Source organism: Sminthopsis crassicaudata, chromosome 2 (genome assembly GCF_048593235.1).
Source record: "Sminthopsis crassicaudata isolate SCR6 chromosome 2, ASM4859323v1, whole genome shotgun sequence".
NCBI classification, from domain to species: Eukaryota; Metazoa; Chordata; class Mammalia; order Dasyuromorphia; family Dasyuridae; genus Sminthopsis; species Sminthopsis crassicaudata.
In genome coordinates, this window is record NC_133618.1 from 472,473,315 (window position 1) to 472,493,966 (window position 20,652).

Consider the following 20,652-nt stretch of genomic DNA (forward strand, 5'->3'; position numbering starts at 1 on the left):
GAAATGGCCCTGGGAGAAGTGAGAGGCCTTGGCTTTTATAAGCTAAAGTTTTCAACAGAGCTTCAACAGTATAACTGAGGCCGCTCCCATTCAGTGGGTTCACCAAGTATGTCAGAAGAAAAACCTGAATTTAGGTCTTCCTGAATCTGAGGTCAGTTATGTATCCTTTATAATGTGCAATTTTAGGAATATGGCTGGGAAAAATATTAGACAATTAAATTTCCACAATTGTTATAATACTATCATCTCAGATAAAAGTATTTTCTCATCCCTTAATGCTAATGATCCAAATTTTCATGGATCAGAGATCTAATTATCAATAAACTAATCAATAAACATTAAGCTTCTAGTATGTGCTATAAATTGAGTACTTAGGAGTTTAATGGACTTTAAAAGCTTCTATACAGTCTGACTCCATAACTGATTTCTACAACATCCAGCTCCTGCCAGAAGTTTTCCAAAGAAGAGGAATCCACTTACCTTAAAAAGGTAATAATTTTATGAATCTCTTCCTGATATCCAAACTCTTTGATTTTCCTTTCTCTTCAAATATTGTTCTTTAGAAACCTTAATGCTATGCTTATTGTTTAAATAAAATACTACAACCAGAAAAATTTAAACTGGGAAGGGATTTAAAAGAACAAGTAGCCTAACCCATCATTTTAAGATGAAGATACTGAGGCTCAGGGAAGTTAAATAGCAAGGTCATACAAATACTTTTTTGAAGAATTAGGACTCCATAGAATTAATTTCTTCTGTCTCCAAAGCCAGTGTCATCTCTCCTTTTCATGGATAAAGTATAGCTAATATAACTGTTTTCTCATCTTAATACTTCCCACCTTGGAAGCAAATACAATTGCTGAAAACATATATACTATAGAATACAACCTTTATCTTGTGAGATTCATTGTTTGTTTCTCAGGACAACCTCAGAGTTGTTTTAGCCATATAGGAAAATTTGTTTCTTAAATCCTATATACAAGGCAGCCAGGTTTCTCACTGTGGGGGAGGAGGTATAGCTAGGAAGGTGGCATAATAGAATCAAAGGCATAAATTCTTTTCTTGGGGATTCTCAAATTAAAAGCATTTATCATCTGACCAGGCATTTAGAAAACATCACTGAAGTTAGAAGGAAGGAAAAAACTACCTACAGAAGATATGATCAAAGACCTGAGCAAATAATAGGACCATGCTGGAGAATTCAGATCTCTTTCCCTTTCTCTATAAAAAGCAGTCTGGTGAGATCATGGATTTCACATACACTGCAAAGTTGCTAAGGAAGTCTCTTTTAACAGTGTTGAGATGAAAAAAGTTCATCTACTCTTGTAGTTGTAGTTCATATTAGGTTCTGATTTTGGTTCATAAATAAATTTTTGTTAAATATGATTTAAAAGTCATGTGAAGAGCAAAGTTTGACTTTAGAGGAAAATTTCAAAAAATGGCAAGTTAAAGGACTGGACTGGACTTTTAAAGCAAAGAACAATAAACATAAAGTCTGCTAGTTGGGAAGTCAGAGTTCGTTTTAAAGCAATCTACAGCATATTATTAAATGTATATCTTTAATAAAGCAAATAGTTATTTTACTTACAGGAGCATTAGAAGTAAAATACAAAATATACAGTTCCAGTTCAGAAGCACTGAATGATTCACATGAAGCACTGCAGTAAGGGCAGGTTAACGTGACATCAGAAAGCACCGAGCCTTTGCACTCAGCAGTGGATGACAAGCCCCTTTGTAGCAAGACTTGCCTGCCACAAATATCACCTGGAAGCACCAGGGCTCAGAAGGACTGGAAGCTGGGGACATAGCACCGATGCAGAGACACATACAAACAGCTTCACCTCACACAGCCTGCACAGCTCACTCAGACTCCAGGGACATAGCACCCATGCAGAGACACACCAATGGTTTCATTTAACAATCTCCACAGTTCACGCTGATTCCAGGTAAAAAATGCCTTAATTCAAAGCACAAATAAATTGGAAAAAGGAAATAGGGATGGCACCTGTGCTGAGCAGTAAGTCAGAGCAAAAAGAACTACCCATCCAGGAAAGAGACCTTTGGGCAGACATTGATGAATCATGGTATTTCAGTGTAATAGAACTTTGGATTCAGGGCACTGTGGACATGTTACTTTTGGAAACCAAACACCATCTATCAAGCAAAACAGTCACAAACAATTGCAGCAGGAGAACATCCAAAGTAAAACGAATGCAGACACCGTGACAATTTACACAGACAAAAGCCACACAATGACTGTGCGAAGCACATTCCTGTAAAAAGTCTATGTACAGCAAACAATTCTCTTGTAAACATGGTGAGTGTGAATTTTCAGAAAACATGGTGACAATATCATAAATACAGGCAACATTGGCATCTTCGAACAACACACAAAATCACATTCTGGGGTCAAAACTTTGACCCAGCATCATACAACAGAAAAGGTGGAGGTTGGGCTGAGACACCCTGAATAACTCTATATTAGTGTTTTGTATATCCTTTTTTGGTATCTTTAAATATAAGATTCATTTATGTCTATAAAAATGAGAACATAAATGCTATTACTATTTTTGCTGAAAAAAGTTTATATGGCATTAAAACTAATGTCCCATTTACTGGTAGTTAACACATATTAGAATGGTATAATGATTTAAGAAAATATAAAAATAAGATTAATACTGTCAAAACTTTCATACCAGAAAATATTGTGGATTTTAATCAGTTAGACTCTTTCAAAAATGAAATATGAAAATTTAAATAAGCTTTATATAAAGAATCTTCTGTAACCTCAATTAATGTACAATGGGTAACTATACATATATTTATCATTGTTTCTCAATGTAAGCACCATTCAACTCTTCTAAATCCACTTTGGTTGGAAAATATTTCTAATTCCACAGGTAATATCTATTTAATGGCACATATTAACTGGACAGAGCTCTCTTTCTTCTTTTACTTCAAAAGTAGCACTGTCTTTAACTAATTCTTCCCCAAATTTAAATTTGTTTTTTTTTTTTCTGAGCCAGCTCACAAATATTACTGTAAAGATAATGTCTGAAAAAAAGACTTAATAGTGAAGTTGTCTTTTTAATTGCTGTCGTTTGTCATGTTAAAGGAAGACAAAGTTGACAAGGTCTTTGGCTAAATGGAAAAGCATCCAATTGTGAATCAAATCAACTTTCCATCTGACCAAATGAAAACATGTCTACCTTATGTAGGTAAGCTACTACCATTTATGAAATCTCATTAGAGGTCCTCGATGATCTTTTGGTAGGACAATACTGCAATCTTCAGATTGACATGCTTTTTAAACAGAGCTCAAACTACCTATCTCCAAGGATATACTTTGAAAAACTGCTGGTTGTCATTCCCATAGAAAACCCACAGGGCCTAATTGCTCACCTTGGGGTACAAAGGTTTTATCATTTGCTCATTTTATATATAAACTTAAGGACAATGTTGAGCAAAACTCTGACCACTACATTTGTTATTTTAAAATAGTAAATGCATTTTAGGCAAGAGATGTTTTAACTATAAATCTATATGAAAAAATAGCTATAAAATAGTGTTTGGTATGGTAGTATTTTTTAGCAATATTTTTAAAAAAAGGTTTAGAAAGTAAAGGTAATATACACATTTTCAAAGCTTTTCTATGTTACAGTCTGAACTGCATTGTGTGTCTAACAAAAATAGTGGCCTCATTTGCTCAACAGCTGAGCTTATCTGTCAATTTCAATGGGATCCTCCTTTGTAGAAGTAACCAGGCATAATGACATGTCCTATCAAACGGAATGTCCACAAAATAGCTTCATCTTCTCAGAGAACTGTGAAGGCTACTCATGGCAACCCGTCACCACTGATGCGACAACCAATATCCTTCTGTGTCAGCCATTAGTACTGATGTAGGTAGGATGGTCTGCGCTCTTGCTTCACTGGAAAAGACTTAAAGCCCTTGTTCATGGGTTTGTGCTGGGCTGCTGCCTGCTGCGCCTGTGCCTGCACCTGGGCCTGGGTTTGCTGCCCATAGGCAAACGTAGAGGAAATTCCTGTTGATGGAGCACAATCACTAGCTGTCGACCAAACTGGTGACTGTAAAATTTGCATTGTGTCATTCCACTGGCTGACAGGATTGGTAATATGATACAAAGATGGGCTCTGATTGGGCAGTGTGTTGGTTAGAGGTGAAGGATGCTGCCAGGGGGCCTTTGGAGGCCATGTTTTGGTTTTATTATCCTGCCAAGAAAAAAAGAAATTAAAGTTTTGGTTTTTAGCACAAACTTCTCCAAGAAGGTATCAATCTAACCAGAGTAACACCAGTCAAGGCCCAGCAGAATTTATTCCCTGAATTGTTCTCTGGGTTGTTTGTTTGTTTGAGAGGAAAATCACTCAAGATTCTACCTATTGCATGTTCACATGTATCAGAACCCCCCAGCATTCTTCTGATTCTAAAAAAAAAAAAAAAAAAAAAAAAAAAAAAAGCTCTCTTTATATCATTTGGGGAAGTGAAAGAAGAAGAGGATGAATTCCAAGAACTCATTATCTTCTTCTATAATAAATAACAGCTATTTATGCCAGGATTTATAGAAACAAGGGAAATTCTAAAGTATCTGGCTGACTGTAACTTGCTAAGTGCAAAACAAGATTGTAGCTCCAGTTATGGAGTTTTCCCCCTCTGCAGTAGCCAAAAGTCTCATCACCAACTTGGAAATATTTGATCCTGACTATGTAAATAAAATACATTAAAAAAATAATAATAGCACCCCCCCCTTTTTTTTTTCTCAGGCAATTGGGGTTAAGTGACTTGCCCAGGGTCACAAAGCTATGAAGTATTAAGTGTCGGAGACCAAACTTGAACTCAGGTCCTCCTGACTTCAGGGCTGCTGTTTTTTTCCACTGCGCCACTTGGCTACCCCCCAAATCAACCTTCTTGAGCTTATTCTTCCTGATAAAAGTCTTTTTCTCCTAACATGTGAATCATGTTTTCCCTATTTCTTATTAATAAGGCATCTCCAGTATATTGCAAGTGCTTAATCAATATATTATCATGACATATCTGGCAAATGCCTTCCAAATTTTAAAGTAATATTATGTATTATTATTATTGTAAATCTTGAAAAGATATAAAATGGTAAAATAGAAATAAAATATACATTCATTCATTTCCTCTCTCAATGTATATACATTTTAAAAGCTCTTCTATTACAGTCTGAATTGTATTGTGTATCTAACAACAACAGTGTTTTGTGGGGGGGGGGGGGTGGCTCAACAGCTAAGCCTATCTCTGTCAATTTCAATGGGATCCTCCTTTGTAGAAGTAACCAGGCATAATGACATGTCTTATCAAACAAAATGTCCACAAAATAGCTTCATCTTCTCAGAGAACTGTGAAGACCACTCATGGCAACCCGTCACCACTAAGATAACCAGTATCCTGATGTGTCAGCCATTAGTACTAATGTAGTAGGATGGTCTATGTTCTTGCTTTACTGGAAAAGACTTAAAAGCTCTTGTTCATGGGTTGTGCTGGGATGTTCCCTGCTGTGCCTGTGCCTGCAACTGGGCCTGGATTTGGGCTTTCAATGTCATCTAGTTCCATGATTCACTTATATTTAAGAAAATGATTTCTACACTTATATATCTGCTCCTATTCTCTCTTGGAACATTTCTGTATTACATAGTTCTTACTGGAATTTTCAAAAGTGCCTTAAACACAATACACCCAAAGCAAAACTCTTTATCTTTCCCTTCACACTGACTCCTCTCCTGAACTTTTCTACTGCTATTCAGATCAGGTAAATCAGGACTTTTTAAAGCTTTTTCTACTTGTGACCCCTTTTCTCAGAAAAATTTTTACTTGATGCTGGGTATATAGGTTTATAAATGATAATAAATCATAATTTCATGACCTCCACATTCAGTTTCAAGACCCATATGAGGTCACAAACTACAATTTAAGAAGCTGGAGTATAAATCAATTTCTATGAATCTTTTCAGTCACTCAAGTTCTCATCTTTACTGATTCACTCTCTCACTCCACACATCCTCTCTATTCTTCCTATTCTATATCTCTCACATGTGTTCCTTTCACTATTACCACATGGCCCCCACACTAGTTTAGGTCCTTATAATCTTGCTTGGTCTTAAAGCTAATAATAAGAACAACAATAACAACAATATAGTGCTTACCATGTGCTAGAGACCGTGCTAAGCATTTTATAATTTTTATCTCATTTGATCCTCACAACAACTGTGGCGAAGTAGATGCTATTATGCCACTATGTCATGTAGTTGTTTTCCATTATTTATTACAAGAACTCCTAATTGGTCTCCTGCCTCAAGTCATTCTTCTCTCCAATTCATCCTCCACACTCCTGCCAAAGTGTATTTTCTAAAGCACAGTGCTGACCATGTTATTCCTTTCCTTGATGAACATCAATGACCCTTTATTAGCTGTAGGAAACATTATAAGCCCTTTACTGGTATTTAAAATCCTTAACAACTTGACTCTATCTACTCCTTCTTGTTATATACTACTGCCCCTTCACTCTCCTCACTGTGCAAAATGACTTGCTATTCCTCAAACATGGCATTCTATCTTAGATACACCAGATGCCAGGAATGTACTCATTCCATAACCCTTTTCTATCTTTTAGAATCCTTAGTTCCCTATATTGCATTGCTTGCTGTTTATGAGAAGGAATAGAGGATGTGGTAGGAAGAAAAATTTGGAATATAAGGTTTTACTAAAGTGAATGCTAAACATCTCTTCGCATGTATTTGGGGGAAAAAAGCTATTATAAATAATAAAAGAATCCTTAGTTTCCTTCCACGTTCTCTCAAAAACCATCTTCTCTATGTAAGTTTTCCTGATCTTCTTTACTGCTAAGACTAATTCTTCCTTCCCCACTTCCATTATTTGGTATATATTATGTATATACTTCTATATGTGCATGCTATTTTCCCTGTTAGAATATAAATTTCTAAGGACAGAGACTATTTGATTTTTGTCTATATCCCCAATTCCTAGCACAATACATGGTAATTCAACAGAAGTTTTATAAATGCTTGTTGAATGTTTAAAAAAAAAAAAAAGAAAATTTTAATGTAAATGTTTACATTGAGACATTTTTTCTTTTAAATGTAATTTCTGAATTTTATACAACTTACCTATAATTAAATTTCCCTTTTCATTGTGTCTGGAGCATGAAGCTATAATTTCTGTGCTGGTAAGATAATTTGCTATATATCAAAATTATCTTAATATAGGGTTAATATTTCATTTTAATAAATATTTTAAAATACTTAGAGACATCCTAGTGCACTTAAATCCACATTCAGAACCTTGTCCATTCCACCGCATAAATTGCTATTGCACAAGTGAGAAAGAATTAATTGTCAGTCCATACCTGATTTAGGTCATCCACTGTGGAAAGAAGAGGTGGTGATGGTAGTGTGGTAGTCTCTCGTTCACCACTACTGTGTTTCCTAGAAGAACAAAAGCCATTTTGTAATCACTCAATATTCATTATTTACTTTTTGGAGTTATGCTGTTTCCATGTATCCCAGTATCATTCTTCAAGCAGCTATTGTGAGGTCCTTGATTTTTTTTTTTTTTTTCCATGTTCAACAAGACTGAAGAATCATTATTTGTACAAAAGATCTTCCAAGAAAACTTAACTCTATCATTACCTTATACCCAATCAAAAGGCCAACACAGGAATGGAATATATTAAAACTGTATGTATGTATGTATGTAAAACTATATGGAATATGTAAAACTTTTTAGTGGAGCAGAACACATGTAGTCTGGACATTTTATAAAGATATCATTTCAAGGAAAATCATCATTGGTACCAGAGCAATTTGAATTTCAAGAATTCAATTATGCTGTCTGAAAGGGGAAAATGTGTTTATGGTAGTTATTTAGTACACCATTTCAACCTCCTAGAATGACAGATGACTGAATCTAGAGCAGGGGTTCTCAATCTACGGCCCGAGGGCCAGACGTGGCTGGCTGAGGGCATTTATGCGGACCTCTGGGTTATGGCAAATGGGCTGAGGGGCAGAGACAGAATGTGAGTTTTTGTTTGTTCTATAGTCCGGCCTTCCAACAGTCTGAGGGACAGTGAACTGGCCCCCTATTTAAAAAGTTTGAGGACCACTGATTTAGAGACTGACAGACTTGTGGACAATGTAGAGCTTTTCAATCTTTATGAAAGAAAAGCCTTAAAATATTTTTAATTGAGTCTCATTACAAAAATAAAAAGCTGTATGCTAACACCCTTTTCCACAAACATTGTAAACTTTACCTTCAAGATTCCAATGCTATTTGGTCACCATTATATGAGGCACACAAAAGCAATTTTTTTCCTAAGAGCCATACATTTTTCAGCTACGAACTTTGCCAATCAAAGCTGATTCAATTAAACTGGGTTCACATAATTCCTCTCTGTGTATTGGCAGACACACTCTTTATATTGTCTGTAGTTATTTTAAATGAAATTTTTCTTTCTTTCTTCCTACTTGGTTTTATTGGTACTACATAGAAATGCTGATGATTTGAATGAGTTTCTTTTATATCCTTCAAGTCTCTTAAAGTTTTTAATTGTTTCAACTAGTTTTGGTTGATTCTCTAGGATGCTCTTAAGTATACCCTCTTATCATCTGCAAAAAGTGGTATTTTCTTTCCTCATTGCTTATGCTTATTCCTTCAATTTCTTTTTCTTGTATTATTATAGCTAGCCTTTCCAATATAATGCTGAATAATAATGCTGATAATGAACATTCTTGCTTCACTCTTAATCTTATGGGAAAGGCTTCTCATTTACAACCCATTATAGATAATTCTTACTTTTGGTTAGATTTGCTTACTAATTTTTTTCCCCTTGAGGCAATTAGAATTAATTGACTTGCCCAGGATCACATAATTAGGAAGCGTTAAGTGTCTGAGGCCAAATTTGAAGTGAGGTCCTCCTAAGTTCAGGGCTGGTGTTCCATCCACTGCACACCACCTAGCCGTCCCACTGCTTACCATTTTAAGAAAAATTCCATTTATTACTATGCTTTCGGTTTTGTTTGTTTTTTTTTTCTTTAATAGGAATAGGTATTATAATTTTGTCAAAGCTTACTCAGGAAAGTAGGCAATAAATGCTGCAGGCTATACCAAATAGTTTAAGGCTCTATACACCAGCAACAAAAAAAGACTTTCTCCTGGTCAGAGAACTTTTTTGATTGCAAAAGACAGAATAGTAATAGTTGATATTTAAATAATGAATTATAGTTTCCATAATACCTTCCTTACACACAACCTAGAAATAAAAGCATTTTGCAGCCAAACTATACATGCAAAACAAAACAAAACAAAACAAAAAAAAAAAACACCTTCCAGTGATAGTGAGATTTAAATTTTCAAAAAAATGTAATGCATTTCAGACTAATGTTAATAGGTGCCAGTTTTACCTGCAAGATGTACCTACTATCTATTTTCAAATCAAGTAAATATATATTGGGAGCCTACTATATGGAAGACCATGACATATAATTTTAATAAATTTATCAACAAATACTGGAGTGCCTTCCAAATGCTACATACCAAAGTTATGGCTATAAGATAAGAGATTTAGAATTGAAAAGGACTTCTTAGTTTGCCCCCCTCCCCCTCTATTTTTTAAGGACAAGAAAGATCAAGTGACTTGTTTGAGATCCTATGGCTACTAAATGATCAAATCAAAATGCACACTGGAACTTTCTGGATCTAGTCCTCTTTCTACTGTATCATGCTGGTGTGGATCACAAGCAGTGTCCTGAAGAAAGTTTACAGTGTGAAGCTCTGGAAAGCTAAGGCGCTTTGGTTTTGGTATGCTTATTACAATCTAAACTAATACTCAAAACTGATATGCTGGTTCAGTGAAGAGGGAGATTTCTTCACGATTCATAAGACAACATAGTAGTGTTGTGGGAAGAAATAATCCAATGTACATGTCAATTGTGCACTATGCTGGGGAATACACAGCTGAGAACTTTAATAGTCCTGTTCAAATCTGAGACTATATTTCATTATTTATCTCAGGATCATAGATTTGAAGATGAGAAGGGCCTTATAGGTCAACTAGTCTGAACTCATTTTTCAGAAAAGGAAGCTAAGATCCCAAGAAGTAAATGTGCCTGTGAACACATAAGTTTGTATAGTAAAAGGTACAGCTGGAATTCCAACCTCAGGCTTGTGACTCCCAGAATGCTTTCTACTGCCTTAGTTTCTTTCTAACTTCCTCTGATTTCATTCTCTTCTTCCTGGAATCAAAAGTACTTGAGTTCAAATACTGCCTCTGATGTTTACTATTTATGTATGACCTACCAAGTCACTTAAGTCTCCCTAGGCCTCAATATCCTTATCTGCAAAATGGGAGTTGGGCAAATTGATCTCTGAGGTCTCTCCCCATTCTGGATCTATGATTCTAAGATATCCCACTTAAACCACCCCTTCCATTGTTAAGAGACTGGTCTTTCTAGTAAAGACTACTCCACAACTCAATTTTCAGGGGCTCTTTATTGATAATTGAAAAAATTCTAAACTAATTATGCTGATGTTCAAGATCCTTAACAATCCATCTCCAACCGACTTTTCCATCTTAAACTCACAGTATTTCTTTTTAAGGTACTTTATATTACTCACTGTCTAGTGACCATCATATGTCCTCTACCACCACTAGACTTTGCTTATGCTATTTTCCTTAACAAATACATGCTATACACAAATCTATCTTTTGACATTATCCATTCACCTTTTAAGATCCAGTTAAAACGAAGCTTTCCCTGATTCCAAAAAACCTAAATGCTTTCTCCCTCATCCAATCTCATAATACTTTGTTTCTTTAATAGACTAACTTACCTATAATGTAATTTGTGTATTTCTTTGTGAATATTTCTCTCCCTACTAAAATACTAGCTCCTAAAGGTCAGGGACATCTTTGAATCTCCCCCAGTATGGTATGTAGTATGTATTTAATATACATGTAATGGATAACTACTGAATATCAGTCATATAAAAATGGGATATTAAAGCTAGAAGAGGTCTTATTAAGAAAATGAGACTCTAAGAATTTAAGTAATTTGTAAAAAGTCACATTATTATTTAGTGGAAAAAGTAGCTTTGCAAGAAAATATAATGCCAACTAAAGTTGAAACCTAAATACCTTAATAAGTCACAGGCTCTTTCTGATATTTTACTGGAGGGGACTTATCTTTAAGATGCCTATCCAAAGTCTATTTTTTGTCAGTGCCATTACTCCTTTATCACCATGTGGAATTATGTACTCAGTAATAATGACACCTTATGTATGTTTTCATTCCATTTCAAAACAGATTCCCTATACATAACATAGCATGCAGTTAAGCCCCTGAATAAGCCCCTCAACATGTTCCACAGCCATGTCACATAGACTGAGAACTTCTGTTTTACAAAAGCTGTTTGTGCAGACTTTACAATAAAGATGTAACTGCTTTATCTGGAGAAAGAATTTGTGAAAATGCCTTTCACAAAAATAAATTTTCTAGCTCAAATGAAAAGAACAAGCATAGCAAGGCTACAGTTACTTCTACAGGATAAACAGAAATAGCCACTACCACAGGAAATCAATTTTATTATGATGCTTCCTCCCTTTTGAATTTTATCAAAAACGAATTGTTTTTTTTTATCCTCTGATTAGCTTCATAAAGCTATTTCTTACCTTCTCTGCTTAACAGCAGCAACAAGATCTGGCCCCGAAAACATGGAAAATAAACTGTCACCATTAGCAGATGATGTCTCATCACTTGAGCTAGCAGAGTCTCCCTGGGTGCCTGACCAGCTATTATTTATCATATCACTGAAAGAAAAATAAAAAGAAATTAGTTAAAACCCTCATTTCAAGTCTATAATAATAGCAAGAGTCCTTTCCTTGTCTTTTATTTTATAGTCAAGGAAAATACAAGATTCTGGCCTAGATACATTTCATATTTCATTAAATGCTTTGAAGCCTCAAATTACCTGTAGCAAAACTCATTTCTTCAATTACATTCCTAAATAACATGTCTTTTTGGTGCTATATTTCCTAACACTCCCTAAAATCTATAGGTCTATATTTTATATTTTCAGATTCTGAACTACTCAAAAATCTTCTAAGACATTCTGATTTCTCTGAAAATAATTTTGACGTCTTAGAGGGCAACTATTCATGTAACAGATCAAAGAAGTTAAAGATAATCATATACTTACTAAAAGTGGCATTGGGCAGGTAACAATCACCTTGAACTAGAATTATTTTACTATAATATGGTCGTGATATTGCCTGGACTACCGATTTATAAGATCATAGTGAGGCACAAATGAAATGATGTATTAGAAATACTTTAAAATTTTAGCCTATAGTTAAATATGAGTTATAATTCTTTGAAGATAATGCAGGTAAATTCTTATCTCTCTTCCTAACAGATAAAACTAGAAATGTGCTACATTTCACACTTATTTATAACATGTAATGTGAGATACCTACATATTTAAAAAATGGAATCAAATGGAATCCTTAACACAGGACAATCAAACTTAAGGAAAAAAAACCTGTTTTAAAATCATCATTTCGTATTTAACATGTGTGTTCAGAAGATACATCACAACATTGATTTTAATATATATATATATATATATATATATATATATAAAGAGAGAGAGAGAGAGAGAGAGAGAGAGAGAGAGAGAGAGAGAGAGAGAAATAAAAAATCTATGACATCTGGATTTATAACAAAAGAAATCCTCTATTTCTCAATTCCTCCCCCAATCCAAACATTAGTTTAAGGGCTACCCCTCAAAAAACCCACCTCTTCTATTTCTACTTTGAGAAAAATGATCTCTGGGGCTTGCCCTATGAACATACAATTCTTATTCTGGGTTTTGCAATAGTGCTACCTTATGTTATCAGCACTCACCCTTCTGTGAAATACTCAGGAAACGGCCAGGTACGATGGGCATCATCCAGAAGAGGCCAGTTGTTCCGTGCGTTGCCAGGGCGACGAACATGCTGGGCTTGCCGTTTCTGCTGCAAAGCCTGGCTTACCCCAGCTACATACCGGGCAAACTCTGGATCTGAGCCAACTGAACACAAAAAGAGAAGCCAATTGTTAGGTCTCTACTGACATATTCATTTCTTTTCCACTATGATTAATCATGGTCTTTTAAGCCCTTAAGCTTGGTTGTCTACCCCGGCACAAAACAAACAAAAAGCTTCAGGAGATATTAACCCTCAAAGGAGCAATATTATAGCAGAGTCAATTCTCCATTCTTTTCCAAGTGGATTATCCACCATAGCCTAGCCAGATATTAGAGAGACAGTACATTATCAGTAAGTGTATCCTCAACTCTACATGGATATGTGAAAAAGGAAAAAAAAATGCTCTAGAATGATTTTCCAAAGTCAATATAAACTTCTTTATTGAACAGTGTTTAAGAGTATACATATCTCTTCATCTTAAGATTCTTTGAAACACCAACAGCAAGTTATATTAAAGAATGAAGTAGCTGGAAAATGATCATGACAAAAAGGCAACCAGCACTAACTCCCACTAGCTTGGTTTCCTGTGTTGAATACTTTTAGTAATCCATTGTATGAGAAATTTATCCCATTCAGCAAAGAATGGGAATGTGGCTTCCTAGATACATGAAATGAAATTGTTATTTTCTCTGTTATAATTATGCTACTGTAGATCATAGAAGTTCTTTCTCTTGGACTTTCCTAAAAGTAATTTCTTTTGTGGATATAAAGTCAAAATTGGCTATCAAGTGCAAACGAATCCAGAGAGACATAAATCTTGGACATTGAATGAAAAGAAATGAATCTTAAAATGTATGACATTATTATTTCAACAATTCAATAAATAAATTAATTTAATTTTTGTGAATTCACAATAGGTAATAGGACATCATTAATTGCTTTCCTTTTTATGGGTAGGTAATTTACCAATTAATCCTCTTAAAATTCCCTATATCATTGTTCTGATTTCCTAAGTCAAAATACCTCTCCCTGGCCATCGCTCCTCTAAATATTATTAATTCCTCCTATTAGAATGAAAGCTATTCAAGAGCAACATTTATCTCATTTTTGTATTTATATCCTCAGTACTTAGCAAATAATAAGAAATAAATTATTTTTATTCATTATGTTATAAAATGGAAAAAAAAATTTTAAATTGAGGTTAGAATGAAACCATTCCATCAAACAGTAATGCTCCTCAAAATTTAATATTCTAAAAAATAAAAAAGACAATAGTTAAAGATTTTACAACGAAGTGAGAAACAAATTCCACATGCTAATAGACAAAAATAAGGTTCTGTTTTGGAAGAACTGCTTAGAAAAGCACTAGTAGATATACTTTACTTACTCAGCTAGCTCCTTATTTTACATTTACCCCATTTTTGTTTCTCCACTAAAAGCCATAGGACAGCCAAAGAAGGGAAAAACAGAAGGGAAAGCAAAAGCTAGAAGCATCATACTCAAAGGGCAAGTGTGTGGGGAGGATTATTGAGTTTACAAATGAAGCCTCTACGTTAATAGCAGCTCCCAGGACCTATTTACCCAAGGTTCAAGGATTGCTATAACAAAGTAGGATTTTGTTAAGAGTAGTTTCAGTATTATTCTAGTTAAGTCTTCAATTAGAGCATTAAACCACCAAAAATGTCCATACATACCTGCAGGATCAAAAGGCAGAATTTCTCCCAGCATCCCAAAGACTCCTTCACTTTGGTCACGATTTGGCCATGTGTTATTTCTAGGTCCTTGTGGCTTTTGTCCTAACACCTCAGACACCATATTGTCCATGTAGCTGCTTACGAGACCCAAGCTATATAAATCAGGACTCAGATCTGAAAGGCCAGGACTATTCCACTGGCCAAGAGGAGACAATCCACTTCCAATGGCCTGGGTGGGTTGTTGAGAAGAGCTACTAAGCCACTTGCCAGGTGTCCGTGCCTGTGGCTGTGGTTGCTGTGGCCCTAGAGGCTGGAGCAGATGTTGGTAATATTGCATCTGTGGATGCTGCTGTTTAGGGGATGGTGGCTGTTGCTGTGCTAACCCTCGCTGAGAAGGATGCAAAGTTACATGTGTCACTGATTGTGATGGTGGCTGTGAGGGCTGTAGTGTCCCTGATTTTGTCTCATTTGCTGGGGTAGATGCAACAGAGTTACGCCTTTTCACCATTGGGGAAGCCTGTTGGGATTTGCCCATATTGAAACCAGACAGAAAATCGATAACTTCCTGCATTTCCTGATCACTCGGGAGATTCATACCTTTGTCATCATTACCATCATCCCCTTTGAAGAAATTTTCCCTATGTTCAATTAGAAAGCCATTAACCATCTGATTACTGGCACTTTGAGATGATGGGTCTGCAGTCCTTGGAAAATTACCAATGTTCAAAATGCTTTGCAATCTTGTGTCAATATTATTAGGCATTTTAGTTTTGTCTTCAGAACTTCCAGATATGAAAACATTTTTGGAAGGGGTATTTGGGATAGAATAACTTGCACTGTTGCTGGAACTGGCACATGAAGTTTTCTTTGTAAACCGTGAAGTCAGTTTTGAGAATGTCTTTTGTAAACCTCCTGATGACTTATTTCCATTTCCAGGAGGCATATCAACTTGACTTCCAAAGTCAGAGATCTCACGCTGAAGCTGAATCTGAATAGAAGGCAAAGCTTGTTCCCTGTTTAAATGGAAATATATCCAATTTTTTTAATTTGAAAAAAATAGTACCATACATTTCAACAATAAAACTAAAACTTTTAAAGTAAATATTAACTTTTCTCAAGTGCATTCCAAAATTTATAATTTTGATAAATGAACGAATGATCATTAGATTTTAAAAAGTGAATGCTATTTGAATATCAATCAATATTTAATGTTCTTAAAAAAGCTATTGTGTATAAAAAAAGCTTCAAAAATGACATTAACAAGTTTCTACCCCTCAAAGTAAGATGTCTCATCAAGGACAAGAAATGAAGCTAATAAAAATTTCCAGAAAAGGAAATATTAAATGAGACCACAAAGAAAGGGAGAAAAAGCTAAGGCATTAGAAACTAAAGATTATTCAAAAAATGAAAGCTAATCAAATCCAAATGAATACAAAATGAATAAAGAAGCTAGGGATAGGAAGTAGAAAAAACTAGACGCTGGCATTAGAACACAAGAACAAACAATGAACATGAGAAAAACACATAATAAACTCTAATGCTCTTTAGAATGATTTACAAATGAACCTTTGTTAGGATTACTAAGTGAGAACTGAGGTTTTCTGGACAATTACAAGGTGAGAACTCAGGTTGATTTGATAGAGGGGGCAAGCTCATTGGCTGGGGTGGTTCTTCCCAGAAGCCCTTGCATTATCCCACGCCCATTCTCTGGGAGAATAAAAGAGAGGACTCTCAGAGAAAGAAGAAGACTCTCTGCATTACATCAGGCCTGACGGGGCTCTCTGCAGGAAGGGAAGTCACTTCTAAGGACAAGAGTTTACAGCAACTGCCTGGAGACAACGGCTCGTTACAGGAAGAAGAATCTGTCTGAGAGATTTGAGTAGACACAGCATATCTCTTCCCAGAGAGCGATCCAGCAGCTTCTGGAGACGACAGCTCGCTACAATTGGCGCCCAATGTGGGGCCAGGACATTTGCTTATCCTGACAAGAAGAGCTAGACCAGACCTTCGCAATTTGGCGCCCGAACAGGGACAGACACGGTCCTGATTCCAGTGGAAAAGCCTCCGATCTAGATCTCAGTCTCTCTGACCCAGAACCGTGAGTAACGAGGAAACTTTGTTAAAGATTAAGTGAGCGTGCTAATAGATAAATAAGGAACTTAACTTGTTAAGGGCTAAACCAGGAATCTCTTATAGCTGAAATGGGGCAGATGTTAGCTAAATTCAATTCCTGGACCTCAGCCGACTCAACCCCAGCCCCAGAAGCAACCTCAGCTCCACCCCCATTCAGGAGTGGTACTATAGAGAGTATAATCAAGATAATTGAGGAGCAGAGTTTACTTGTAACCTGGGTACAGATTGCTAAACTCTTGGCTGCATTAAGACGCACATCCCCTTGGTTCTTAGAGGAAGAAAAGATAGATGTAGATAAATGGAAGCTAGTGGGATATGAAATGAAAGAATTTCAAGCAAAAAATGGGCCTCGTTCAATTTCTGCAGAAGTATTTTATATCTACAACATAGTTCAATTAGCCTTAAACTATCAAGCAAGTTGTAGGAGAAGGAAAAGTTCTAAAAATGAACAGAGGAGGAAGTGTGAGGAAAAAAGGAAAGATCAAGATCTTTCCCTAGAGCAAGAGGATTTAAATGAGGAATTATGGTATGATTCTCTTGAAGAAGCTTCAACCCTGCCTAGAGAACAGATTATTGACAGGCCCACATCAACCCCACCTTCAGAGATGGAGGAAGAAAGAGGGGAAGAGGCAGAAACACAAACAGAATTGCCTGTGAAGAAGCCTAAGCCTATGACAAGATTAGAAAAAGCATTGGTTAAAGCTAAGAGAGAAGGACAGGATATAAGTGATTTTATACATGCATATCCTGTGATTGAAAATACTGACTCTGTAGGTAAAAAAAGGAGAAGATATGCACCTTTAGATTTGAATACAATTAAGGATTTGAAAAAAGGTTGTACCCTTTATGGGGCTACATCAGCTTATGTCAAAATGTTACTAGATGGTTTGTCTTATGAAGTCCTAACCCCGAATGATTGGAAATCCATAGCAAGGACATGTCTGGAACCTGGAGAAAATTTATTATGGCTTGCGGAATTTCATGAATTATGTAAAATTCAAGTCAGATGCAATTTGGAAATAGGAGTTAACACACAATTCACTTTTGAGCACTTAGCTGGTGAAGGTCAGTATGGAGAGAATTCGGAACAGATTAATTATACCATGACAATATATGAGCAAATTGCTAAGGCTGCAATAAAAGCTTGGGGTGTCCTTCCTGGACAGAAAGATCGTGGAGAGGCTTTCACTAAAATACAGCAAGGTCCCAATGAACCTTTTGCAGATTTTGTGGGACGTTTGCAAACTGCTGTCAAAAGAACTATTGAAGAAAATTCAGCTACAGAAATAATGACCAGACATCTGGCTAAGGAAAATGCCAATGAGATTTGCAAAAGAAATATATGGGGATTAGACAAAGATGCTCCTTTAGAGGAGATCATAAGACGCTGTGCTACAGTGGGAACAAATGCTTTTTACACCCGGACAATGATGAATGTGGAAAGACAGGGTCCCTCCTGGCAAGGGCCTTCTAGAGAAACTCGGCGATGTTTTCAATGTGGAAAAATTGGACATCTAAGAGCTCAGTGTAGGTATGGAGATACAGTGAGAAGACAGGGTGAAAGAAGACCTAAAACCCCATGTCCAAAATGCAACAGAGGACTCCATTGGGCATCAGAGTGTAGAATAATTCAGGGAAATGGGATGAGGGGCCCAGGTCCAGGGCCCCAGGCAAAAAAGACTTGGGGCATGATGGCAGCTGATGTTACACCCAAAGAGCCTTTAGAAGGTCAGGACTCTGATTTGATCAACCAGCAGAAAAGCAATCACATGGCAGAAAGGGATTACCTGATAAGTGAGCCAAAAGGCAATCAGATTGCAAAAATGGATTACACTTGGGGAGAATACAGGCCTTTTAAACCAACAGGGCTGTGTCCAGTGCAAACAAATCCAATGTAATTGTCAGATGATGAGAAGAGATTTAGAAAGTGGTAAATAGAAGGGACCAGATAGGTTAACTGCCTGGGGGAGAGGGTTTGCTTGTATTTCTTCAGCAGGAGAAGGAATCAGATGGGTGCCAACGAGTCGTATTCGCCTTGTCCATCAGAGAGAGACAGAAAAAGAGAAAGACCTCAAAATAAAGGAGAAGATCTAAGAAACATCTTACACCGAAAGAGCATGGCTAATAAAAAGACTGTTAAAGAACTTTAAAACCAGCAGGAATCATTGGACTTCCTCACACAAGATGAGACTAATGGACAATGGACATATGGACATTTATAAATTTTCAATTTATGATTATGTTATATACTTCTAGCATGTGTTATGTTACTATGTTACTATGTGCTTATGTAATTTATGTAATTATCTGTAATACTTCCCATATTGATGGATTTATGTTTCAAGGTCATTTATGTAATTATCTGTAATACTTCCCATATTGATGGATTTATGTTTCAAGGTCATGACTGTCCTATGTTCTAAATCAAAAGAAAGGGGGAGATGTTAGGATTACTAAGTGAGAACTGAGGTTTTCTGGACAATTACAAGGTGAGAACTCAGGTTGACTTGATAGAGGGGGCAAGCTCATTGGCTGGGGTGGTTCTTCCCAGAAGCCCTTGCATTATCCCACGCCCATTCTCTGGGAGAATAAAAGAGAGGACTCTCAGAGAAAGAAGAAGACTCTCTGCATTACATCAGGCCTGACGGGGCTCTCTGCAGGAAGGGAAGTCACTTCTAAGGACAAGAGTTTACAGCAACTGCCTGGAGACAACGGCTCGTTACAGGAAGAAGAATCTGTCTGAGAGATTTGAGTAGACACAGCATATCTCTTCCCAGAGAGCGATCCAGCAGCTTCTGGAGACGACAGCTCGCTACAATTGGCGCCCAATGTGGGGCCAGGACATTTGCTTATCCTGACAAGAAGAGCTAGACCAGACCTTCGCAAACCTTTCCCCCTCCCCACCAATTATTCTAAATTCACATAAATGGAATTTAGATAAAATCCATTCACTATAGCCATCCTTCAATGCCTAATTTAGGTATAAAGGTGATCCTAATTTCTTAAAGACTATGCCTATAAAAGTGTACGTTTTGCTAAGTTTTACCAAATTTTCTAGTTTGGTCTTCATTATAGGCCTACTAGAAAAATGTGTGAGAAAGTATGTCTGCTATATGTGGACTAGCTTAGCTAAGTACAGAGAGATGCATCTTCAGATATGGTGCAGAGTAAGGGATTTTTCTAGCCCCAATCACTCTCAAATATTTATACCAAGTCACAAAGAAGTTGTATTCAGCAGTACTTTAGTATCTATACTAATGAACTCATAAGTCCTTAAAGTATAGAATTTTTATAGAAAAACCAATTAACTAAGAAATGTTTTCATATTTGGTACTTGCATTATTCAAGTAAGTATTCAATACTTAGAGTCACCTAAGCAGTTTGGTTTTGTATCCTTTGTTGTATATTCAAATACATTCTAAGCCCTATGAAGAGATAGGAACTTTAGAACACTGTCAAAAATACGGATGTAGACATCAAAATTTTTAAAAAGTAACAGCCTCTCATGCTTCAGTCTTGGGCATATATACCTTCCTTCCTTCCACCGATTTAAGTCCCACACAGCTGTATAAAGTACATCTACTAAGCCCAAAGTCTTCTCTGGGTCAAGACTTCTCTGGAGCAAAGACATGGTTGCAGGGTCTTCTTTCAGGCACCTATTAAGAACAAGTATTTATATCATTATCATGTTATTTTGTTTAAAACTGCAATTTTTTTCCCACAATAGTATTTTATTTTTCCAAATACATGAAAAGAATTTTCAACTTCATTTTTTTCTTGCAAGACTTTGTATTTCAAATTTT

General features: G+C 36.1%; 1 protein-coding gene across 7 annotated transcripts in view; it reads right to left on the reverse strand.

Annotated features, from left to right (window-relative positions):
- Nucleotides 1–1,542: 1,542 nt before the first annotated feature.
- Nucleotides 1,543–20,652, reverse strand: part of GARRE1 (granule associated Rac and RHOG effector 1) — a 136,878-nt gene continuing 117,768 nt past the window's right edge. For all 7 annotated transcript variants that reach the window (XM_074293203.1, XM_074293204.1, XM_074293205.1 and 4 more), the window contains 6 exons: nt 20,380–20,505; nt 14,717–15,729; nt 12,961–13,126; nt 11,727–11,864; nt 7,407–7,485; nt 1,543–4,233 (listed from right to left, as the gene is read on the reverse strand). In XM_074293203.1, coding sequence (XP_074149304.1) covers nt 3,892–4,233; nt 7,407–7,485; nt 11,727–11,864; nt 12,961–13,126; nt 14,717–15,729; nt 20,380–20,505 — 1,864 coding nt within the window. In that variant the 3' untranslated portion in view covers nt 1,543–3,891. The remainder of the gene's footprint in view (nt 4,234–7,406; nt 7,486–11,726; nt 11,865–12,960; nt 13,127–14,716; nt 15,730–20,379; nt 20,506–20,652) is intronic.